The sequence below is a fragment of the Astatotilapia calliptera genome, chromosome 8, assembly GCF_964374335.1.
Source record: "Astatotilapia calliptera chromosome 8, fAstCal68.1, whole genome shotgun sequence".
NCBI classification, from domain to species: Eukaryota; Metazoa; Chordata; class Actinopteri; order Cichliformes; family Cichlidae; genus Astatotilapia; species Astatotilapia calliptera.
In genome coordinates this window covers 25,259,995-25,286,275 of record NC_137429.1, presented here as the reverse complement: position 1 = coordinate 25,286,275, position 26,281 = coordinate 25,259,995, and the positions used below count along the sequence as shown (strand labels likewise).

General features: G+C 43.2%; 2 protein-coding genes and 1 long non-coding RNA gene across 3 annotated transcripts; 1 reads left to right on the top strand and 2 right to left on the bottom strand.

Moving 5' to 3' along the window:
• Positions 1 to 3,553: 3,553 nt before the first annotated feature.
• On the bottom strand, positions 3,554 to 6,450 carry LOC113027671 (uncharacterized). Its single transcript, XR_003273115.2, has 4 exons — positions 6,347 to 6,450; positions 5,024 to 5,116; positions 4,622 to 4,918; positions 3,554 to 4,001 (listed from the first exon to the last, which is right to left on the bottom strand). It is a non-coding gene; the product is annotated as an uncharacterized LOC113027671 (long non-coding RNA).
• A 10,239-nt stretch (positions 6,451 to 16,689) lies between these two features.
• Positions 16,690 to 18,331, top strand: LOC113028412 (uncharacterized). The gene is made up of 8 exons (XM_026178656.2): positions 16,690 to 16,910; positions 16,983 to 17,018; positions 17,096 to 17,266; positions 17,396 to 17,512; positions 17,676 to 17,738; positions 17,822 to 17,884; positions 17,971 to 18,072; positions 18,174 to 18,331. Exons 1-8 carry the CDS (start codon positions 16,832 to 16,834, stop codon positions 18,275 to 18,277), a joined length of 735 nt encoding a protein of 244 aa, XP_026034441.2. The 5' UTR covers positions 16,690 to 16,831; the 3' UTR covers positions 18,278 to 18,331.
• Positions 18,332 to 23,313: 4,982 nt separating this feature from the next.
• LOC145430534 (uncharacterized protein F54H12.2-like) lies at positions 23,314 to 24,555 on the bottom strand. The gene has a single exon (XM_080305757.1). The coding sequence runs from the start codon at positions 24,553 to 24,555 to the stop codon at positions 23,314 to 23,316; it is 1,242 nt and encodes a 413-aa protein (XP_080161883.1).
• Between the last annotated feature and the right edge of the window lie 1,726 nt (positions 24,556 to 26,281).

The following is a 26,281-nucleotide window of genomic DNA, read 5'->3' as shown; positions in this document are numbered from 1 at the left end:
GTTGCAAGGCAGAGACCCTACAATAATACATACAGAGGAAAACCCAACAATCACATGACCCCCTTTGAGCAAGCAGTCAGACTGTTGTTTCTCTTTACTTAGCTGATTGGTTCTCGCCATAATATGAATTCTAATCGCTGTCAAATAGGGCTGTCAGCTGTGTACCAACCTGACTTCTGCACAACACATCTGATGGTCTCACAATGAACCTTGAGAAGGCACACATGTGAAGTGAAAACCATTTCATTTGACTACATCACGAACCTCACTGAAAGAAGGCCAAGGGTTTGCAGCGCCGTCGACAAAGCAAAGGGTGGCTGCTTTCAGGAATCTAAAATATAAGATATATTCAGAGTTATTTATCAGTATTTTTGCTTTGCTGCATAATTCCATATATCCCGCTCTCTATATTTGATGTCTTCAGTATGTATCTACAATGTAGAAAGTAGTAAAAATAAAGAAGAACCATTAAATGAGAAAGTTTGACTGGTAGTGTATTCATTTTTGACCGTTTATCCTCTCAATAAAGCGTGAAGCTGACATAGAGTTAAAGACAACCATACACCCCCACAAACATGCCCATAACCAGTTTAGAATCACAAGTTAAACTGCCAAACATGCCTTTGGAGGATACCAGAGTGCTGGGAGGAAATGCCACACAGGCACAGGGAGAACAAAGAAACGTAACAAACAACAGCTCTGACCTGTTCACAAACTCTGCAGAAAAAGTGCCAGCACTAAACAATGCACCGCCATTCACTGCATTTGTAAAACAGAAACCACTTTGAACAGATTATACAAAACTCAAATGTATCCTTTTATTATTCACAAAGGTTTTTATTTAACATTACCATTTTCTTGCAGGATGACTCAACCCTACATGATAAATCTACATGACTGATGTAAAAAAAAAAATCCAAAACAAACAAACCAGCAGCTGAAGCTAATGTGTGCGGAACCACACAACTGCAGAGTCTTTTGACTCTAAGCTACTTTTCTGGGTAAAGGTGATAAAAAACTCCAGGAAGTCATCAACCTTGCTGCCGGCTTGTCATTTAAATCCTCACAGAGCTCCCTGCAGCAGGTTTTACATTCCTCCCTGCAGCAGGTTTTACATTCCTTTGGCACCTATTTCACTTGTAAAGTGAAATAGGTGCCAAAGCAGGTGTTGCATAAGAAATCTCACGGAGAGAACAGAAACGTTTACTCATGACTGTAGCGCTGATGCTGAGCCAAACTATTTCGATTCAGTTCACTTTTACTGACAGAGTGCCAATCTCATCAACAATCTAATGTGTGATCTAAATCTGTGCTGAACGCCCTCTGAAGGAACTTAATCTTATTCGTTTGCCAGTTTAAAGACAGGAAATCGCCCACAAAATCACAAACAAGTAAATATCAGCAGCACTAATGTTGTTGAGTTGTAGTGGAAGCCAGATGCTAAAAACACCTTTTTGTACCAGGTAAATATACTTATTTTGATTCTGCATTTGAGCATGCTCATGCTAACCAAGACGCACACTCAAGAAATGAAAGAGGAAACTGCATTTCCTCGGGGTGCTTGCGAATGTTAGCTCGTGACATACATTCTAGCCTCGCCTCTAAATATTTATGCGGGCCAAGGAGGTAGCACTGAAGCTAAAAACGCAAAACCCAAAACAAATGGGCGACATAATGGCGGCTACATCAACTTCAGCATCATCAGAGTGTCTACACTGAAATGAGACAGCTCTTGTTTCAGAGAGGTTCAGACTTTTTAGAGCTTCACATGACAAATATATGACAGCGGGGGAGATTCTAAGTTGAAACTTTTATGCATGCAGTGCCTTGTAATTTATGTTAATGAAATATGCTGTTTGCAAATGTAATCAGCCTCATCATCAAACCTCAACTCAACTGAATAAACATTATAAGGCTATCTTGAAAAGCAACCTAATCAGTTGGATGACCTATTGTAGTGTCTAAGAATAATTCAGAGTGAATAATCAGACATTTCAATCTCATCCACCCTTTTCAGGGTGGAGCCTTTAGTTACCATACCCAAGGCAAGGGCTCAAGGTAAAGAACTATTTGTGGCAAAGCAGATCAGATGAGATACACGCACAACATGAGTGCAGTCTCATATTTACACAGAATCACATACAAATCATTGAGCACTTAAAGTAGCATTAATCAGTACAGACACTAGAAACTCAGGCTGCCATTCAATATACCTGTACATGAAGTAAACTGGTAATAGAGTTGCTTTATATTAAAGTTTCTGAATTCATACTGTACAAACCCTTGTTTTATTAAACAATGTTTTTTTTCTTGTCCTCTCTCTTTCCATCCTCGTCACTTAACTAGAAACTGGTCTCCACACACCTTGTGTGAATCGCACATTTGTTCCTGATGACTTTGCTGCTTTATAAGGAAGGGTTATTCTTTACTGTAGCAGTGAAGCCTGGTATGAACTTTTGTGGTGTTTTGTTTCTTATTATGAGGAGTTGGTAATGGCCAAATGAAGCTTTCTGCAGCACCGGCTCATGTATTGAAAAAGGTTCACTACTGAAGCTTTTCAACACATGCTTCTTTGGTGACATTTGGTGGCCACAAATATGAACAGCAGCTTTAATCCACAAATGAAAAGAAAACTGCTGTATTATGATTGCCCACTGAGAGATGCTGATTTGCCAGCCTATATTTAATATCATGTGACATTCTGTGACATCGGCCTGACTTTGCTTGTGACTTCCTGACGTTTGTAAACAAATAGATAAAAATGACATCATATATAACGACATATCACAAAGTATTATAACAGGTTGGACTATGCTTCTGCTGTTAGGTAACTGCCTCAACGTGATTATGTAATTAATTTGTGCATTTATATATATTATATTCTAACCCTTATGTATAGTGTATTTGTATGTATGTTTTGGACCCGGGGGTACACTTGCTTATTAACTAGTAAAATAAAAACATAAAATAAGGTTATTCTGTTTGTTTTTTTCCTCGCTGACTCTGTCTCTCAATGTCTTGGTTTTCTTTTGACACATGTGCCGTCAGCTCAGCTTCAAATGGAGCCGTGTTTTTGACCAGTTCCTTGGCTGAATGGAAGAATTATCTGTGATCGTACATTGGGCCAGAATCAAATATGTGGTTGTCCAAGCAGACTGAAAATTGACTATTTATCTGACATCTCATAATTTCCTCTTGCTTAAGGAGTGGCTATGATCTTTGTAAAACAGCCAGCAAGATTGCAGCACAGGTTTTCCAGACATAGCTGAGACAGCCCTAGTGACATCATCAGGGTCTGTTTCTAGCTGGCCACATTACAGTAACACAATTAGATTTCTTTGTACACTAGTCAAGGTGCAGTTTGTAGATGCTAGATTGTAATGTGGTGGGGGGACGTAACAGAGAGATTTTCAGGTTTTATTCCACATGTAATCAAATATAAAATACCCTCCAAAAACAAACAAACAAACAAACAAACAAACAAACAAACAAACAAACAAACAAACAAACAAACAAACAAACAAACAAACAAACAAACAAACAAACAAACAGATTTTACAATATTTAGAATTTATTGTGGTCACACTATCCCACCATTAACTGGAGACATTGTAGGCTTGTGTACAGTACAGAGGCAGTGTTCACACATCACTGAATGAAAGTAAACAGTAGTTTTGTAACAAAGCTCCTCTCAGGAGCACAGCAGACAATATTCAGCTGCAGCTGTGCTCGTTGTTGTTGTTTGTATAAACCTATCGAGTAATGACAGTAATGTTTTTGGGAAGCAGGTGGATCCACATTCATACATCAAATACATGCCACATAACACCACAATCAGTCTTTAATTCACAGTGCAGAATCTGTGCCACTTACATTTCTGTGTGTCTGTGACTTCTATAGAGAGAAAATGGACACAGCTGTGGGAAAAACACAGAGTACGACGGCCATCGCATGTGACTTCTCCTGCATTCCTCGTCCATTTCCTGTCACCCTTACTGAAGCTGACAAAGTAAAGTACATTTATTAAAGTACAGTTAACATGAGCATGAAATACAATTGAAATACAAAATATTAATTCACAGACATATTTCTTGTAAATGTACAGTACTGTGCAAAAGTTTTAGGTAGGTGTTAAAAAAAAGGTTGTAAACAAAGAATGCTTTCAGAAATATAAATGATTGTTTATTGGCCCCAAATGTATTGTGCAGCAGGACAACGACCCCTAACGATGGTATGGCGCCCGCAGAGGTCTGATTTCAATATCATTGTGTGTGTCTGGCATTATATGAAGAGACAGAAGGATGTGAGGAAGCCTACGTCCACAGAAGATCTGTGGTTAGTTTCCCACGTGTGGGACTAACAGAGGCTCCTCTTATCTTATCTCTTATCTCTTAGCCAGGAAGAATTGATGATGTTTTGAAGGCAAAGGGTGGTCACACCAAATATTGATTTGAATGAGATTTCTCTTTTGTTCATTCACTGCATTTTGTTGATTGACAAAAATCAATTATTAACTTTTCCATTTTTGAAAGCATTCTCTGTTTACAACATTTTTTCTCACCTGCCTAAAGCTTTTGCACAGTACTGTATATTTCTGATGATATTACTGAAACTTACTAACCTGCAGAAGGGAATAGTTGTGCAGGATGGGATTTAGCCATACCACAGCCTGACCTGATTTCAACTGTAACGTTCACCTCTTTCGTGACACTTGGGACGGTCACTGAGACATACTTCAGACGATCCCCTTTACAGATGTGTTTTGTCAAACTCCTGTAACATTGTATGGGCTCATTTTTGTTCTCCACGGTATATATATCAAAAACGCTACAGTTTGAGCCATCTTTCCAATTTATGGTACAATTTAGAGTCACACTTTGTCTAACTTCTGCAGTCTTGCTGCAATTCACTGACACAGCTGAAAGCAAAAAAAGCACCAAATGATATTATTATATTTCTTCTTTCTAATGCATTTACATGAATAGCAATACTTCTATTTTTGATACACACATTGTATAATTACCTTGATCTGATGATACAGTGCTTTGTAGAGCAAAGAACAGACTCAAGCATATGCACAGGTAGAACATCCTGGAAGCCTCAATGTCTTTAAAAACTGGAAGGAAGCAGAAAAGTGTTGCTGTTTTAGAAACAGGGTTTTGTAGTCTTAATTTATTTTTTATTGTGTAATTTAAGATCATCATAAAATTTGAGAAAACAACCATAGCAGTCATTTATGCAAACAATGAGTGAAAGCAAAATTTTAAAATGCTCTAACAAAAGCTGAATGTTTTTAAGCTTCAGTGTTTGTCAGGTTAGTTTGTTTAAAGCTGTGCAATCAGTGAGCATCTCAAAAGGAACTTGCACACACAATACACTTCACTTTTACTGAGCGCGATCGTTTTATGTGGAATTACAAAAAAAACCTGCAACAAGTTTCGACAGCTTCCTTAAAGAATAGTAAGAATGCTGATAGCCTGCAAAAAAACAGAAAGTGGAATAACTGATCCATGGAAGACACCTGAAACCAGGTTAGGTATGAAGATACTCCTTGATAGATACTCCATTCTGTAATATTTGATGCCTGATCTTTTGTTGTGATAGACTTTGGCTGTACATTACTAACAACATTGTGTGTCACAGTACATTGATCAGGAGTCTGCTGATCAACAATACTCCGCAGCACACAGTAATCCTTAATAATTTTTCTCTTTAATTTCCCAATAAAGTAGACTTTTGTTCCCATTTCAGGGAATAATATTGTACTTTAAACCTCTGCATTCATCGGACAGCTGCAGCTCCTCAACTAACAATTATTCTGTCCACATTAAGATGGTTGGAATATGATAAGTTTTGTAGCTTTGATCTAAGTTTGCACATCTGTCATCATGGTAAACAGCCAGCTTCCTGCACATGCATCCACATCATTTACAATTTAAAGGCATCATCTATTAAAAGTAATAAAAGCAAATAATAGCAAAACAAATAGTAAACAAACAATAAATAATAAAATGTAATGGATGTGACTTATACAGATCAAAGCAATGCATATTTGACTAAATTAATAAAAAAAATTAAATTAGACAGGTAAGAGTGGTACTTTTACTTTTGATATGCAACATTTTGTTTCCACAAACTCACCTAAAGGCACTTTTCTTAAATATAAAATATTTCTCCCAATATCTGTTTAAAATGATCAAAGCAAATCTGTTTGCATCAGCAGCTCTCTATCACCCAAATAAAACCAAGCATATCATTCATTACGTATTCTAGGGAAAAGAAGCAATTTATACCATCTCTTGCAGACAATTTTGGTAAACTAGGTTCACTGAAAAGTAATACTTACTTAGCAGGGAACTTAACTCCTTGCAGGGTATCTGAGAATGACTCAAAAACCAGGAGAGACAGCATTAATCCAGTTCACAGCTGCCACAGGACACCAGTGGGAGTTACCCGAAGAAGAGAAAGTAAGAAGCAGACAGGTTGCTCAACATGAACTCTACCAATGGGGCACTTCAGGTAAGAATAAACCACCAGCTACCAGTTTTGGGGTCATTAATAAAGAAAAGTAAGAGAATAGAAAAACAATAGAAAAATAGTTATCCACAGTTTTTTTTTTTTTAATTTGGATATTGGCTACTAATAACTTATTTTGATCCCAGGCCTTGTAACTGACCATTTTCAAGGGAGTGTTTGTTAAACTACGTTTTGTTTGTCAAGGTCAGCTCATGCCTTAAGACATGCAATTAATGAGGTTAGGTTAACTAGGGATTTTCATATTGCCCACAGGTGTGAATGTGAGTTTGAATGGTTGTCTGTCTCTCTACTGATTAACTCAGCATCATTTTTTTTCTTTGTTAATCTCTGGATCGTCATGTGCCCTTGGGCTCAACACAAGAGCCACAGGCAAATACAGACAAGCTCCCCCAGGTGGTTAAAAGTAAGAATAACCTATTGAGATTTCACTATTCCATGGTTCGTCTTTCCCTGGGCCAGAATTAAATACACTTGATGGTTCAAGCAGAATTGGTAAGTGGTTGGTGATCGGTCCTCCTCTAGCAGCCGACTGCCTTTGGTCTCCGGCTCTTCTCCTCTATACGCCACACCTGCATTTATGAAGGGAGACACCTGATAATTGCTGTCTTTGTTGCTTTCATAGTGACTTTCTGTTTGGGGCTACATCCAGTTGACCTCTGGTCTATCTGAAGCCTGTCCTACTTCATGGTCAACACCATACTTAACAGACAATTTAATTGGATTAATAGACAAAAAAGAAAAGCAAAAAAAAAGACAAAAAATCAAAAGCAAATGGCAGTGATCACATTGAATGGCAGCAACTTGAATGCTGCACTTGAATAACCCTGCTGCAATTGTAAGACAACATCCAGGTTCAATGCAATTCAGTTCATCGGTCTCAATCCACAGGACACGTCAGGCTTCGCAGGAATAACAAAAATATTACAAAACCGGGGGTGGATTGTGGGCAGAAGGTCATTTATATATTAAAATGGACATTTAAAGAAATAAGCAGGAGTTTTCATCTCTTAACCCTGACATTATTAAAAAATTCTTACATGGCACTGTGATTTTGTTGGCTCCGATACAGTCACACACTGTAAAAAAAAAAAAAAAAATTGTTGCGATAACTTAAAAACTCAATTCTGGGGTCTGGAGTGTGGGGCCTCCCTGCTGCTGCGGAGTCGGGGTGGTCTGCCTCTCCCCACCGCAGGGAAAAGGGTAACACCACCTGGGTCTGGGTGCAGTTCCCCCCTCCAGGGGCAAGGGTACCTAGACCCGGTTCGTAGAGTACGCTTGGGGAGTGTGATCGTGTGTACAGCGTCTCTTTATGTCTGTCTCCACGTTGGTTGAGTGTGGAGTAAGTGCATATGAGAGCATGAGGGTGGGAATGGATGTTTGTGTCTGTGTGTGCCTGTATGTCTGTGTCTATATGTCAGGTTGGGTATCAGGCGCCACCTCTCTGGGGACATCTCAGGCCCTCCAAGGTTTGGAGGCCTATCTCCCCCTACCACCACTTCCCCTGCCGGTGGCGGACTCCCTCAGACATCGGTGCGTTGGTGGTTCTTTGTGTCCGGGGATGGGCGTCCGGGTACACACAGGCTCACTCCTTGGTGGCCGCTTATTGGGGCCTGGAGCCTGGGGCTCGCTCGGGCCACTTCGGAGGTGGGGTGCCCCCGGCCTCTCGGTCTGGGGCTTGGTCACTCAGGCACGGCTGGCTGCCGGCGGAGCTCACGGGCGCGTCACTGCAACTCCCCCTGGCTTCTGCTCCGCAGCTGCTGAGTGAGCCCTCATCTGGGACTCTCCTCAGCTCTTTCTGGGACAGTGGCGCGGCTGCCCCTCTGTTGGTCTTCCTTGGTCTCTTGTGTTCTGGGGGCCTCTGGATGTCTGGAGTTTTGATCTCCTCCATACCTGCTTCATGCCCTGGAGGACGGGGCTGTGGCCCCCCCACACCCTCTAGCAGATCATTACATGAAGGAACCTTTTAAAAAAAACAAGCGCGTCCATGCTCACAGGTGTACACACGGGTGCTCACACACACAAACTACACCCTTTTTGGCTCCTGCCTCAAAGCACACTGTGTGCCTGTCGATCTTACGTGCTGCACAATAATGTTTAATATTTAGGATTTACTGTTATATTCCCATATATCATTGTGATATTAAAAAAAAAAAAAAACTCAAGGCAACCCACTGCATTTACACTTTTGGGTTCTGATGGATAACTTATAATTTCAAGTTTAGGAGAAAAGTTGCTTCAACTAATGTTTTTGTGTTTACAAGATTAATAACTGTGCTTTTTCTTAACTCATATTTTATTGTTTTAACAATGTATTTCCTAAAGTTTACACATTTTTTTTGTTTTGCCAATCAATTTCCTAAAGTCTAGAAAAAGTACCCTTTATAGTTTTCATAAGTTGCTCCCTGTTGTATTAATGAATATTTACACAATGTTGATTTTCAAATAACTATATTGTGTTCAAACACAACTGCACCACTGACAATGTTTTGAGATGAGCCATTTTTAACATACTGACAACATTCAGCCACAAATAAAGTCCTTTTCCAAAAACAAAAAAAGGTCAAATTTTTGTAATAAATGTTACTCATCCAATTTTAAAGGTGTGGTGTTGTCAGTCAGAATATCAAACCTATCTTGATTGATAGTCACTAACAAACAGATGAAAACATCAGATGGCAGGATGTGAACTCTTCTATCTGGTTTCCATACAGCAAACAAATGTGTACTTGAGTTCTTTGGGAAACTCCATGTTGAGCCCATAAAGTAGGCCAAACAGGTAGGCAAAGGCAGTGGGAAGGTCTGGCAGATCATCAAGAATAATGTCCTCTTCCAAAACAATGGCAGTGTTGACCCCTGTGGACTGCGAGTTGGGTCCCACGCAGTCCTCCAGAACAGTGAGGATGCCCGCCGTAACACCTCGGGTTGCCCTCTCAACTGGATCTGTATCCTATGCAAAATTAACAACAGTACATATAAGTCTCTGTAAACCAAAACTGAAGATTGAGTAGATTTGCATGCTCACCAGACATGTTAAGAAGAGTTTGGTCTCGTCGTCGCGAACAAATATCGGTAACCCTTCCAAACTGATGGTTCGTCAATGCTGGACTATGTTTGAGACCTAAAACAAGGAAATCAAATAAGACTCAGTCTCATTTCTAAACCTACCATTTTGTTTTAAAAACACATTAATTGTTGCTAAAAATACAGCCTTAAGAAATAAGATGTTAAAATGAGTTATTCCAGATAATTGCTCATGGTTTTGTCGGTTTTTTTTAAGTAATTTTGATGCAAAACCAATGTAGCACACTTATGAAAACATTTATAACAAAAAGTGGCATGAATGGGATGAGAGTTGAACTGTCCATCATGACCTGCCATCTGCCAAACACACAGCGCTGCTTCTTATCTTATAATCCCATTCAGGAGGACACTTTTTTGAAAACTAACAATTTTTATATCAATTTGGGAACTTCAGGTTCATGCACAAGTTATGCAAACAAAGTTATATGGTACTATTTACCTAAAAATGCAATTTTTTATATAACCATTTAAATCTATTTACAGAACAACCAGGTGTTCTGCATCAAATAAGAAGGCACACAAATTATTTGTGCCAGTCCAAAAAATAGTTTGTGTGCAGTATAAGACAGAAGACCCTGCAGGTCTGACAACAGGAGGTGTATCAGTCCTGTTTTCCATGTGGGAACCGCGTTTACACTGGAATCTGCTTTTGATGGCTTTTTTGGAGCAAATGTGACATTCAGCAGTATAACTGACACACAATACAAAACAATAACTACACTACACATTAACTCTAGCCTCCAAACACGCTAAACATCACTAATGTCTCACATATGAAAACTCACGCTCTCTTTCTTTTGCTCGCCCGCTTTCCATCGCAGGTGTCACTCTTAAAACTTCCCCCTCTCCCTAAACAACTAAGTGCCACATCATTTTTTTTAATTGGCTGACATGGTACAATCTAACACCAATAGGGAAGGGGTGTTTTTTTTTACTCGCAAGTGGAGAGTGTTTGCACAATAATGTTTAATATTTAGTATTTACTGTCATATTCCCATATATCATTGTGATGTTGTTTATTCTATTACTCTTGTTCTCTTCTGCTTGTTTTCTTTTTTCTTTCTCAACAGGTGATCCAGGTGATCGATATACACTGAACAAAAATATAAACGCAACACTTTTGTTTTTGCTCCCATTCCCCATGGGATGGACGTAGAGACCTAAAATTCATTCCAGATACACAATATAACCATCCCTCCCAAACAGTGGTCACAAATCAGTCCAAATGTGTGGTAGTGGGCACATCTGCTATATTGAGATAATCCATCCCACCTCACAGGTGTGCCACATCAGGATGCTGATCTGAAATCATGAGTAGTGCACAGGTGTACCTCAGACTGCCCACAACAAAAGGCCACCCTGGAATGTGCAGTTTTTTGCGCTATTGGGGGTCTGGGGACCCAGAACCGGTCAGTATCTGGTGTGACCACCATTTGCCTCATGCAGTGCAACACATCGTCGCATGGAGTCTATCAGATTGTCAATTGTGGCCTGTGGAATGTTGGTCCACTCCACTTCAATGGCTGTGCGAGGTTGTTGGATATTCGTGGGAACTGGTACACGCTGTCGTATACGCCGGTCAAGCACATCCCGAACATGCTCAATGGGTGACATGTCCGGTGAGTATGCTGGCCATGCAAGAACTGGGACATTCTCAGCTGCCATCTGCCCTGAACAATGTGAACCATGATTCATCCGTGAAGCGCACACCTCTCCAACGTGCCAGACGCCATCGAATGTGAGCATTTGCCCACACAAGTCTGTTACGGCGACGAGCTGGAGTCAGGTCAAGACCCCGATGAGGACGACGGGCATGCAGTTGAGCGTCCCTGAGACGGTTTCTGACAGTTTGTGCAGAAATTGTTTGGTTGTGCAAACCAATTGTTCCAGCAGCTGTCTGGGTGGCTGGTCTCAGACGATCTTGGAGGTGAACCTGCTGGATGTGGAGGTCCTGGGCTGGTGTGGTTACACGAGGTCTGCGGTTGTGAGGCCGGTTGGATGTGCTGCCATATTCTCTGAAACGCCTGTGGAGACGGCTTATGGTTGAGAAATGAACATTCAATGCACGGGCGACAGATCTGGTTGACATTCCTGCTGTCAGCATGCCAATTGCACGCTCCCTCATTGCTTGTGGCATCTGTGGCATTTTGCTGTGAGACAAAACTGCACATTCCAGGGTGGCCTTTTGTTGTGGGCAGTCTGAGGTACACCTGTGCACTACTCATGATGTCAGATCAGCATCCTGATGTGGCACACCTGTGAGGTGGGATGGATTATCTCAATATAGCAGATGTGCCCACTACCACACATTTGGACTGATTTGTGACCACTGTTTGGGAGGGATGGTTATATTGTGTATCTGGAATGAATTTTAGGTCTCTACGTCCATCCCATGGGGAATGGGAGCAGTAACAAAGGTGTTGCGTTTATATTTTTGTTCAGTGTATGCATTTTCTTTTTCTTTCTTTTTTTCTTCTTCTGCCCATTCTGTTGGTTTTTGTTTTTTGCCCTTCTCCCCCGTCCCTCTTCTCAGCTGTTTCTCTTTCCCTCTTTCTTTCTCCCCTTCTTTCCCCCAGTCAAGTCTGTCCCATATTCAGTAAGTGAAAATAAAATAAACAATAAAAGGTGAATCAAATGGACCATTATGGCAAGGCTGGGATGGTCAATTTGGTAAAGTAAATCCGTTGGGCATCTTTCTTTGCCTTTAGACAATAATTCTGATGGCAAAAGAGCCAAACGGGACAGGCAAAAAAAAAAAAAAAAAAAAAGTAACACCAATAGGGAAGGGGTGTTTTTTTTTACTCGCGAGTGTTTGCTAGTGCGGTCCGTAGAAAGTTCATATGTTGAGATGAAAGTTGAGATGAACACCTTAGCTGCATCCAGCTCCTGGTGTAAAAAGCCTCGTGTTCAGTGTTGCCAACTCCTCAGTAAGGAAAATCGCTATTGGTTGTCCTAAAAGTCGCTAGAAGTCGCTAAATGACGTCATCACCTAATTTGCATAATTGGTCATGCTAATCTAATTGTAACCTATGTTGTTGGAGAGAGAAATAACATCGTGGAAGAGACATAAAGTGAGTAAAAAACGTCCTAAATGCATTTAGAGTTTATTTAGAACTACAAATTAAATTTCTTTTAGCAATTATTGTTTTTTTAATGTCACAATTCCAACCCTGCTCCTTTACCCGGGCTTGGACCGGCAAGTGACACGAAATTGGAACTCTGGTGGAGTTACTTTGTGTGTGTGTTTATAAGTAGTTTTAAACCTTGTGATCCACAAAACAGCATAAGAGTAAAAGAGTAAAAGAAGAACTGACTGCGTTACAGCACCCGCTGCTTTTTGAGAGTAAAAGCGATACGTGCTTTCACGTCTTTTTTTAGCGACTTTTTTTCTAAAAAAAAGTCTAAGGGGTCTGAAAACTTGCTAAATATAGCGACAAAGTCGCTAAGTAGGCAGACGGCCAGGTGGCTTTCAGTCCTTGCAAAAGTGCAAAGTAGACCCCGTAGTATCCACAAATATGAGATGCGCATGCGTGCTCAGGCGCAGAAAGGCGCCAACAGCTTCAACTCATGTAAAACTTGAATTCATTCATTTTGCCAGCAATAAATTTCATCTGAGACCATCTTTTGCTCCAAAACATTAAAGGATTAGTTGAAACCCTTAATGTATTTGAGATTATGGGGCAACTCAGCTTTTATTGTTGAATTGTGAAAGAAATGACTGTAAGCTCAGCAATTGCAAGTTTGATTTTTTACAGTGCAGAGGCACCGTCACGATTTTCTGTGGAAATTAGTGATGTGCAATACCACTGATTTTCTTTCTGATCCGATACCAAGTAATATTCAGGGTGGTATCGACGATACTGATCCGATACCGATACTTTGTACAAAAACTTATTTTATTTATTGTATCTCAAATTATAGCATCATAATGATTACAGGACATCAGATTACTTGTTCTTATCACTTAATAATGCAGGGTTCATCATATAGAAATAAAAAAACTGAAGTTGTGTGCTATTTGAACACATTGCCTGCCTACAGCACTAAAGGACTCCGTGAGAGACGTCTGTCTCGCCCTAGCAGCACCTGTCCCTGTCCTTCTCTTCAGTTCGCCCCAACATACGCTCGTCATATTCTGTGATATGATTTACTTTGAGGTGTTTGACAAGGTTAGTGATGTTGCCACAACCATACATGCCAACCCTCCCGATTTTTCCGGGAGAATACCGAATTTCAGTGCCCTCCCAAAAATCTCCCGGAGCTACCATTCTCCTGAATTTCTCCCGATTTTCCAGGACAACAAAATTGAAAAACCATATTGCAGAATTCATAGCACGGCCCAGCCAATTCCAGTTTCCAACAATGGCAGCAGATACTTAGTTTTAATATTACTCTTATTTCTCTTTCTGGGTTGCAAAAAAACCTTTAACATATTTTCAGGTGAGAATGTAGCTGTGTAAACTTCAAATATCTGAGCCGACCGACACATCGTCTTCAAACCCCCCCGGTCTTTCGCTACTCGGGTTAAACATGATATATAAGTCACTTTGATAACTTAAAAATGTTATTGTTTGGCTTTTTCAGTGTTTTATTTGTTCATGACTAAATCGGTTTGGCTGACATTAAAGTTATTAGATTAGATTAAATTAAATTTAACTTTATTAATCCCTCGGGAGGGTTCCTCCGGGGTTTCACACAGCTGAATAAACGTCAAACAGAAAAAGATTAAACATAAGAGTTTACGTCAGTGCCCGGTTATATTTTAGATAGCAAGGAGCAGACGGCAGAGTTTCACTCCACCGAGGGAGCTCGTGACGTACTACCCGGCTTTCTTTAGACCACGAAGGCCGGGTCCTCAGGTGGAAGCAGCCTCTGAATTTGGACACCCCCGCTGTTTCTGGGCCGGCCAATAATAATGGTGACATTTGACGTATGTTATCCGATAAATAAACCCTGTAAAATGTATTTACCACCCCCAACAGCCCTTTTGAATGTCTCCCTAGTGTAGCTACAACACGTCACTCTTGGGGCACTTTTTTGCCACATGTATCGCAAACCACGTCTCAGCTGTTTGTGGAGGTAAAATAAGTCCGCACATGACTTCAATTACGCTCAACCATTGTTGTGAGTGCGCACGCCAAGGCGCTGCGAGACATTTATGCAGCCGTATAAGTTTGTGGTCACAGGCTTGCACCCATTTGCCACAGCAGATGCTGGAATGTGTTTAATTGTAGGCAGGGACATTACTGGATATTCTTGTGTAATTGCTACAGAATAATTTATGTTATACTTTGTTATTGCTACAGAAGAATATTTATTTTATTATTTTACATTTACAATTTTTTTTCCTGGGGACCCTGTGACACCCTATTGAAGAGCCATAGGCTGGATCTCTTAAGATCTCACTGCTGGGTTTGTAAGGCCATGTTACTCCTAAATTTCTATCTTGTTCAAAGAGAAGATATAAAACAAAGTTCTAAGCTAATCGACCTCAGTGTTTTTAAAAAAAAAAAGACTCGATAAAGAATCGAATTGTTAAACAGAATCGAAAATGGAATCGGAATCGTGAAAATCGTATCAATACCCATCCCTACCTGTGAGGACATCTGATCTCTGAAAAAACAACTGTTAATGAAGCTGGAAAAACAAACCCACATCTTGATAGAGAGATAATCCCATACAGCTTATGACAAAATTTGATCCGAAGTGATTGATGGCCCTAATCACGACCTTTTGACCTCCCGCCCCTCCCCCCCGGAAGCGTGTAATGAGCGTGACGAATCGCATCCGGAGAAGGGGGGTGGGAAACCCCCCGCGTGACGAATTATATCCTGAGAAAGGGGGGTGAACCCCGGAAGCGCGCCATCTGTTGCTAACCGTGTCGAATTGCATCCTGAGAAAGGAGGGGGGGGGAACCTCCGGAAGCGCGTCATCTGTTGTTGGGGAAAAAAAAAAGTTTTTAGAGGGAGGGGGGAAACCTCCGGAAGCGCGTCATCTGTTGTTGGGAAAAAAAGTTTTTAGAGGGAGGGGGGGAAACCTCCGGAAGCGCGCCATCTGTTGGAGGGGAATAAAAAAGCAGAGAGAGGAGTCCGTCACAATTTCTAAGGCCCAGACGCAAGATGGATTTCCTTCTGCAGCGTTCCTGTGTCCGATGAGATCTGCTCTCCCAAAGAAGAAGGCTTTGAATATGACATATTCAATCTCGATCCGGACCTTATGACCCTACCGGAAATACTCCGGAAGTGTCTAGTCATTTTCAGACCTGTTGCGTCATGTTCCCTAAGCACAGCGGTGATGCAGCAGCTGATTCTGTGATGTATAGAGAGACAGAGCGGATGTAATTTTACTTTCTTAAGCTGCACCGGCGTTTGTAATGGAAATAAAGAGTGACTTCCTGTAGAGATTTCAATAGTAATTTTATTTTCCTATAATACAGACGCTGTAAAAAACCTTTAAGATACACCATAGCTTGTGATGAAAAGAAGAACTTTCTATCCGCTTGTAACCTACAGGCTGCCTATGTGTAAAAAATGAATAAATACCGCTTAGTGAATACTACTTTTCCTTTTGAGAGTCCTTTTTACAAGAGACTGAAAAAACAAACCCGCGACAGGCGATCTTGTTTCACACACACACACACACACACACACACACACACACACACACACCCACACCCACCCCGCGGGGCAAGGAGGAGTTTTTTTCTTCATTACTTTTTACAATAAGTTTTCTCAATAGATAGAAAATGATGACGCTGAGGAGTCAACATCCGATATTATCATTGCTTGTAACCCGGTTTCTTACATCTCCCCATAAAACTAGTCTTAGCGAGGAAAAAAGCTCATATTCGAATAAGTTTATTAAAGCACCCCCCTCTGTGGGAAAGAGTCAACCATGAGCCGAGTTTTGTCAACAGCAAGAACAAGGTCAGACAGCAATTGTCCATTTGGTAAAACAAATACCCGTCTCAAAGCCATATTTTACCGTTGCAGAATGTGGGAAAACAGACGGCGTTCGCAAGAAGGCAATCAAAAAAAAAAACAAAAAAAAAAACAACCCACTCTAACTATCGGTATTGTCAAGAGAAAGATGCGAAAAACAGATGCTTCGCTAGACTAGGATAAAATGAGAGAAGAAGCGGAAGGGGAGTCGCTATCTGCTCATCCCCTACTGTGACAGTTCTACCAATCGCGAGGAAGAATCCGTGAATATTATGTCAGCATTCCGTTCAAACAACGCCGCCGATCAGAGCGCCAGGGCCATCTCGCCAGAACTGTTCATACCTCACCCCGGTAAGTTTTTTTCTTTACGACTTTAAATTATATATCAACAGAGATGTCAATAATTTGATTACTTTCTTTTAGATTTCTACATCAATGATTTCACGCAAGTGGACTACGGTACGTTTAAATAAGTATATACCATTTTTTAAATAAGTTTAGATAGACTTGATTTAACCATGCTCTGATACTTACAGAAACAATCGATAATGCAGTGAGTAACAGCAGAAATCCGGCCGTTTTCCGCGGCGAATTAGAAGCCATATCCCCCGCAGAACCTCCGCTGCCGCCGCGTCGAAGAGAAGACGGCACTATTTTCGTCTCCGCATACCGGGAGAACCGCGGAGAAAAAAGTTTTAAAATCGAAGGTAAACAATATGATGCATTATCCGCCATTTTGTTGAATAACAGGATGTGACGGAGTAATCCGAGTGTGCTATACCGCCCCTCCCGACCCGGAGCAGATTTTTAAAAAGTTTAACTTTATTTCTCGACAGAGGTAACCGAGAATATACAGACCCCGCCGCAGCGAAAAGAAGAAGAAGAAGACGACGACGTTATTTTCGTCAACGCATACCGGGAGAACTGCAGGAAAATACCTTTTAAACCAAAAGGTAAACAATATGATGCAATATCCGTCATTTCGATAAATATCAGGATGTGGCGGAGTAATCCGAGTGTGCTATACCGCCCCTCCCGACTTGGAGTGGTATAAAGCGTGCTAGAAAGTTTTTTTTTTTATTAAATCTTTCTCTTTTTTGTTTTATTTCTCGGCAGCCGAGATTGCGGATATACCTATTCAAGCCCCCTCCGCTACAGACAATCGCGCGGAGGAGCGAGGTAAATAAAAAGTTTTTTCATTCTCGAAAAATAGGAAGGATGAGGTTGTTTTCTTAAATCTCTTCTGTTTTATTTCTCGGCAGCCGAGATTGCGGATTTACCTAACCAATCCCCCGCCGCTACAGACAATAGGGCGGAGGAGCGAGGTAAATAAAAAGTTTTTTCATTCTCAAAAAAATAGGAAGGATGAGATTGTTTTCTTAAATCTCTTCTGTTTTATTCCCCCCGACAGAGACCGATACAGAAAATCAGGCGGAAGAAAATCAGGCTGAGGAGGAACCGTCCAGATCGCCTCCTCTCAGGAGAGTGAGAGCTACTCTCAGGAGACTGAGAGGTAATTGACGGGGGGATGAATCGATCCTATTAAACTTCTCTGCTCTATAAAAATAAAAAATGTAAGGTTTAAAAATACATTCTGTCCGTCTTTTCTTACAGCTCGACGGATGCTTCATAAGAAGAGAATCCTTGAAAACCTCGCTTTCATGTACGCCATAACAGTTCGCACATATGCATCGATATACAGACACAAGGACCTGTAAAGTAAAAGCATGTAAAAGTCTGTGAATTAAGAAATAAAGAAAATCATGTCGGAAGAACACAGCATTCCTGAGGCTTTGTTGGAAGCCGTGGCAGAATTAAACAGAAACCATGAACATTTAGCCCCACCGTTAGAAAACAATATAGCCCCACCACCACCAAACGACCCACTACAACCTTTAGAAAACGCATTGCAGGTCCTCCTTCAAAACATTGAAAACGAACGGCTTGCCGGTCTACTGAACTTTGACCCTCTGCAGCCGATAGAAAATGCTCTTCAGCTCTACGACCGGCAGCAGGGGGAGGAGCAGGTGCAGCAGCAGGTGCAGGTGGAGCAGCATCATCATCAGCAGCCCAGGGAGGAGGAGGAGGACCGGCCTGCGGAGCATCAACAAGGAGGAGGAGGAGGATCTCGGGTACAGAACGATGCGGTGACTCGCCGCGAACATTTTAATAATTTCGAAATAAGGCGAGTATTTAACATTCCCTCTCCGGATGAAGCGAGCGACCTCGCTCAATTTTACCTCGACGTCAGGGATAATTTTGTAGATCTAGCGGATAGGGTCAGACCGGAAGTTAGTCGTAACGACCGGGTTCAACTGGAGATCATCAGCGAGCACGCGCGAAATCACTCTGTTTTTAACGTCGATGACGAAAGCGCTGAAAACATTGTACCGGTTTTTGAGGACCTGCTAGCCAGGCTGATACAATCAAACGGAGCGATCGTCGCAGGCTCTCCCCTAGAAATTGTTGTGCAAGTAATTAGAAATCCTAGAGGCGGTGGCAGTAATGACCCGCGTAAAAAGATTCAAAAAATGTTAGATGATGAAATTCTAGTCAAAAAGCGTCGCTGTCTGTACGTGGTAAAAAACAAAAACGATAATCTGTGTTTTGCCATCAACCTGATTCACCTCACTCAACCTCATTTCACAGATAAACAGGCCCTGGAACGCGGCAGAGAGCTGCAGCGTTTAGCGGGGTTGAGCGATCGCACTCAGGTAACTCTCACCGACATAGGTAAATTCGAACAAATACTAAAACGTAAAATCGTCGTGTTTTACCGCCCGCCCGAGGACAGAACTCTTTCATTAATCGAAACAGACTACCCGAACACGCCTCACCCGTTGTACTTATTCTTATTCCAGCATCACTATTACGGGATAAAAAATCTAAAAACATTTTTAGGAATTCAGTACATTTGCAACGAATGTCACCGCGGGTATTATAAAAGAGAGGAACACTTTTGTCAAAACCGCTGCAACCTCTGTTTTGACCCCGCATGCCCCTCTCACTTTCTGGACTCTGTAATCTGTACGGATTGTAACAGATCATGTCGCACACGTGCGTGTTATTTAAAACACAAACAACCTAGAATTCACTCCGGTTCAGACCTCAGCGTTTGTCAACAATTGTATAAATGTCCGGACTGCAAGCACCTCTCCCGTCGCGGAATGCACAGGTGCACAGCCGCCAGATGTAAAATCTGTCGCGCGGAGCTTCCTCCCGACAACGATCAACACCTGTGTTACATCCAACCTTTGAAACATGAAAACTCTGATAACGCTTCCATAATCTTTTATGACTTTGAAACCTTCCCAGACAGGGAGGGGGCGCACGTCCCTTACCTAGTGTGCACAAAATCTCTAGAAGGAGAAGAGTGGCACGCTTACGGTGTAGACTGTGTTGAAAAGTTTCTCCAAAGATACAGAAGGAAAAGATATAGAGAGACCACGTTCGTTGCGCACAACGCGAAAGGGTTTGACAGCTATTTAATTCTAAGTCACCTGGTGGGGGGTGGGATGACGCCCTCTCTCATCATGCAAGGCAGTAAAATTATATGTTTCACAGAATCCGATTTCCTTCTCAAATTCATAGACTCGCTTTCTTTTCTCACCATGCGTCTCAGCGCTATGCCCAAAGCTTTAGGCTTCGAGGACAAATCCAAGGGATTTTTTCCTCACAAATTCAGCTCGCGGGACCGTTTAAAATACTCGGGTCCGTACCCTCCTCCTTCAGATTACGGGGTGGAGCGCATGTCACCACCCGAAAGGGGAGTGTTTAACTTTGAAAAAGAGTCCCTGTATTACTGCCGAAACGACGTTAATATCCTGAGAGAGGCGTGCGTAAAGTTCAGAGACGGGTTTATAGGCGAAACTAAAGTAGACCCTTTCAGCTGCGTCACTATAGCTTCAGCCTGCATGAAAGTGTTTCTCACCAATTTCCTACCCGAAAACAGTCTGGCCATCCCCTCGCCCGACAACTACGGGCGCAGGTTCAGAGCCTATTCGCACGCGTCCATTCAGTGGCTGGAGTGGGTAGCTCACTCTCAGAAAATTCCCGTTCAACACGCTCTCACAACCGGCGGGGAGAAAAAAATAGGCCCGTACTTTGTCGACGGATACGCGCTGATTAACGGGGAAAAGTGGGTGTGGGAATTTCTGGGATGCTTTTATCACGGCTGTCCAAAATGCTACAGGCCTGAGGAAATCTGCCCTTTGACCCGCGCTCCTTACGGGGACCTGCACGCCTCTGCCGAGGCGAGGCTCCGGGAGCTGAGAAACGTTTACAGAGTCCGCACGGTCACTCTGTGGGAGCACGAATGGAACAAGATGAAAAAATCGAACGAGGAGGTTATAAATTTTATGCGGAGCTACGAAGTCCCGGAACCTCTGTCTCCTCGCTCGGGGCTTTACGGAGGCCGCACTTCGGCCTTGAGGCTGCGTTACAGCGCCTCGCCAGGAGAAAATGTGTATTACGTAGACGTCACATCCCTGTACCCTTACGTCAACGCCAAGCGCGCTTACCCTCTGCATCACCCCCAAATCATCAGAGAGAATTTTGCAGACCCTCGCAGTTATTTCGGGCTGATCAGAGCCACCGTTTACCCGCCGCGCGGGCTCTATTTCCCCGTTCTACCGTACAAAACCCCCGGAGGTAAATTAATATTCTCCCTCTGTCGCACCTGCGCCGAGACCAATCAACAAAGCGGTCCGTGCCTTCACGACGACGAGGCCAGAGCTCTCACCGGGGTCTGGGTCACCGTCGAGTTTAACAAAGCCTTAGAATTAGGTTACAGAGTGGCTAAAATCACAGAGGTCTGGCACTTTGATAGTCGCAGCAGCGCTATTTTTGCCGGTTATATTAACACTTTTCTCAAAGGCAAACAGGAAGCCTCCGGTTATCCTCCGGAAGCTCGCGACGAGGATGAGAGGAACAAATACGTGGAAGAGTACCACAGGCATCAGGGCATACGTTTAGACCCGTCAAAAATAGAGGTGAATCCGGCCAAAAGACAAGTTTCGAAATTGTGTCTCAACAGTTTCTGGGGAAAGTTTGCTCAGAGAACCAACCTGACTCAGACCACTCTGGTCAGAAAACCGAGTCAGTTTTTTAACTACGTCTTTTCAGGACAGTACGTCTTTAAACACGTCTCTTTTTTAAAGACTAAAAAACAGGAAGTGGCTTTAATTCAGTGGAGCTATAACGAGCGGTGCGTGATACCTCCCGGCGCTACCAATAACGTTTTCATCGCCGCTTTCACCACAGCCTACGCCCGTCTAAAACTCTACGAGTATTTAGAAAAATTGCAGCGCAGCGTTCTGTACACCGACACCGACTCTCTGATCTACGTAGTGAAAGAGGGGGAGGAACCTTTAGAGCTGGGCAACTATCTAGGGGATCTCACGGACGAATTAGACGGGGACACCATCCAGGAATTTGTCTCCGCGGGTCCAAAGAGTTACGCCTACCGTACCAGAAACAAAAAGAAACTGGTGGTAAAAATGAAAGGAATAACGCAGACGAGAGAATGTTGCGAACGTGTCAATTTCGACAGTATGAGCGGGTTGGTGGAAAGTTACCTTTCTGGTATGAAAGAGGCGGAGCTCCAGACCCCTCAGAACGGTATTCAGAGGGATAAGAGAGGCTTTGTGCTCAAAAACAGAACATTTCAGAAAAAGTTTCGCGTGGTTTACGACAAGAGACGTCTCTTTCCAGACGGTACAACTCTGCCTTTCGGGTACTAGTGTTTTTGTTTTCTTCTAAAAAAAAAAAATGGAGGAAACTGATTTTGATCACAGACTGAAAGTACCTTTTTCCTGTCTAGTTGTGGGTCCTAGCGGGTGTGGGAAAACTCATTTTGTAAAGTGTGTTTTGGAAAACTGTGAACGCGTCATGGATACTGTGCCCGCGAATATTGTGTGGATTTATACTTCTTTTCAACCCATGTATGAGGAGCTTTCAAAGACCAATAAAAACATTAAATTTATCGAGGGGCTGCCTGATTCTTTTGAAGATTTCCGAGACGTTCTGGTGGTGCTGGATGACGTCATCTTTCAGGCCTCGGATCACCAGGAAGTGGTTAAAATTTTCACTCAATACCGCCACCATAAAAACGTCTCGGTCATGATGCTAACCCAGAACGTTTTTCATCAGGGTAAATACAGCCGCACCATCAGCTTAAACTCCAATTATATGGTGTTTTTTTGTTTACGTTTCTTTATTCGATACACACATCTTTAAACTTTTGTAAGGAGCACGCCCCGTGATGACCTCTGCGAGAGCGAGCGGGGCAGCGTCCTTTCAGAAAGTCAGACACCATATCGTCATTTTTAAACACATCGTTATAGTACAGAGAAAGTATTTTACCGACGGATAACCCCTGAGCCTTGTGACATAGATAAAAAATGCAATGTTGCCCGCAAACGACAGACATAGGGTGCTGAAGTTGACGATCGTGATAGAGTATTTTGTCAGAGCGGCCTTCCAGAAACTCTGAGATGACCGAGGGATAGTGAGCAAAGTCGGGAGGGAATCCGTAAGAGTCAAAAAAAGTGGAGGAGCCGTCCTTTTCCAGAGTCAGAGCCAGCCAGTGTTCTCCCCTCAAGTGCGAGGGGTGAGTGTTTACTATAAAGTAGGCGGGGGGTTTAAAGTCGCGCCTCAAAAAGGCCAGCTGGTCCGAGGCCCAAACCCCGCAGAAAACGTCTCCCAAGGCGCGATGTAGAATGTGCTCCAGCTGAAGGTTATCCATGTATATATTTTAGTAATAATCCACCAGCACCTGTCTTTTAGAGTCAATCTCCAGAATTGAGTCGTAGCAGGCATACACTATGAGAGTTGTGGTCTGAGGCAGAGGAACTCTGAATCTCATCTCCAGCCTCAAATTCCCGTTGGAGACGGGAGACAGGGCGTCAGCATCCTCGCTGGGTTCCAGATTAAAGGCAAAAAGGGCGTACCCTTCGTTAAATTCCCGGCGATCGATGCTCAGAGGTAAATCTTTGAGGTGTCTCCCCGTGGCGGAAAACATGTGATAAAACTCCCTGACCGAATTTCCGCGGTCAAACTGTGGCTGGAAAGCTTTGGCGGGCACCTGCCTGCCGTCCTGACACAACGCCAGATACTCCACATCGTTGTGTCTAAAGTTGAAAGGCGACAGATCCCTCCTCCCGGTGAAGGCGTCGTGATGAACCATGCCCAGGACCACGTATTTTGGCATGGCTCCCAGAAAGAGATTCTCTTGGTTGCAGATCCTGGAATTTTCAGGGATGGAGTAGGTTTTCACAGAAACGCTCGAAAGAGGATAGAGGGCGTTTCCTTTCATCAGGGCCGCGGCGTGCCCCAGCCTGACGGCCGGCGAGACAGTGACCTTTTTAACAAACAGAGAGGCCGAAGTTATTTTCAGAGCAAACTGCGAATCCCGAGTTCCCATCAGACTGAAGGCATCGCTGTTGCGTATCAATTTAATTCTCAAATCCACAGAGTTCAGCAGGAGCCTCTCGCAGAAGAAAATATCTGCGTGGAGGGGACCCAGCAGGTCCACTTCTCGCGACTCGGCCGTGAAAACGGCTCTCTGTTTTATCCCTCTGTTCGGCCCGTTGCTTATAACTATAGAATCCATGTCTCCGGCAGTGTCTTTGTAAAACAGACCGGCGCTGAATTGACTCTTTAGAGTGTCTTCTGAAAAGTTGAGCAGCGTCTCGATCATGGCCCTGTAAGGATGGGTGGCGCTGGACTGCGAAATCAATCGATCCCCCAGAATAACGTCGCACTGACTGAAAATTGTGTTGAGAGGATAATTGATGAGGGCTACCCCCGCATCGGGTGGGATGTTGCTCCCGTCCCTTTCCGTAATTTTCACTCTCAGATGGAGCATGGTGTCGTTCAGATCGAGATACTTTTCCCCGTCTCCGGGGATGAAAAATTCAATGGGTGAGTTGTCGTTCAAAGCAGAGAGGGGCTGACATTCTTGATATTTTTTATCCTCTATGGATAGCTGGGTCATGGGAGCCGAAAATAGATCCAGTTCGGCAAGGGTGCATTCGGCAGATTTCTTGTGTAAGAGAGACATTTTTTATTTATTTTCTTCTAAAATATGTCCGAGCTCCTCTGGGGCTTCCTTCTCTTCCCGCTGCCAGCCTTAACTGATTTACTTTTTACTCCGACGCTTTTATTTTTAATCCGCTCGCCCGGAGGGCGTTTCCTCTTCCTGCGGGAGAGGACCATCATACCCCCCGCCCCCTCCTGACGAGGCTCTGTCAGCTTACCCATCACTCTTTTCACAGCGTCTGTAGCGATATTGGTTGCGGCCGTTTTCAGGTGAGGTTTAGCTACGGCGAACCCGGATTTGAAGAGAGGAGACACGAAACGAAACAGTCTGGAGAAGATGGATCCTATCCCTCTGCCGTACATCACGGGCGCTCCGTAAAAACCCGGAAGGGAACCTCCCACCTGCCCCTCATAATACCTCACAAAACGGTGGGGGTCCTGCGGAAGACGCGCAGCCATTTGTCAAGCCGGTTTAAAGTGCAGCTTGACTATCGTTTTCCCGTAAACAAAATCCACGAATCTGTCGCGGTCCGTTTTAATTTCTACGCGTATGGTTTTAATGTATTTTTTAGAAACGCGCAAGTAATGGACCGTATTATGTCTGATGCTGATCACGTCTCCGTAATCGCCTTTCACGTTAAGGACGCTGAGCAACGGTGAGTAACTGTCACCGACCGGCTGGTACTGAACGATGTCGGTGTAGAGAAACAGGTTATATACGCCCGCGTTCATATCGCACGGATACGGAGTAGAGCGCTTCGACAGAGTCCACCACTCGTTCGTTTTCAATCCCAGCATGTAAGCCAGAGGAGGGAAGACCTTTATTTTATGGCTCCCGACTCCTTTGATATCCAGACGTTTGGTGATGTTGTTGAATGAAGCCTCGAAGGACGGGTCGTACTTTTGGATCGCCGGCACCAGGTGATCCAATAGATCTTTAACGCGTCCGTAATGACCTCCCCTGCCGAATTTTAAAATCACCAGGGGCTGATCTTCCTCCGTCGTCCGCATCAGCTCCAAGTAGGAGGCGTCCGGCGGTAGATTGTACCATGTGCGCGGGTAAATGAATTCGCATAAGCCCACGCTCCATTCTCCGGTCAGCTCGAGGGGTTTGGCCAGATCCACCGTGTAGCAGCCGCTGGCGTTATCTTTAAATAAGCCCTTGCTGGCGTTGGAAGGCAGGGTCACGTAAAACCCTTCGGACTGCATGATGAATTTTTAAAAAATGAGCCGAATGATGCGAGGGGTCTCTTTTTTTATACGCCTATCACTTCCGAGGCTTTCACCCAGCTGTTGAATTTATCCGGCCAGTTTTTCCACTTGACAAAAACCTGTTTTTCCCCTCTGACTGTGCGGCGCTTTAAAATCTTCTCCACATGAAACGCTTTGTCCTCGGTCAGTTTCACTTTCTGCAGCTCGGGCTCATAAAACGACCCATCAATGGGGTCCCCGTCATAATCTTGTAGTTTATACACCGGTGGCGATCGGTGAAGGACCCGGATCACAGTAAAGATTTCGTCCGTGAAACTCTGTTCGTATTTTTTATCAAATACTCCTCTCAATTTGGATATCCTCACCAGATCCGCCCTCTTAAATTTCAACTTTATTTTAGGACGGGCGGGTGTCTTTCCATACAAGTTGCGAAACACCTGATCCGCGTTCTCGGGGTGCACCTCGGCAGG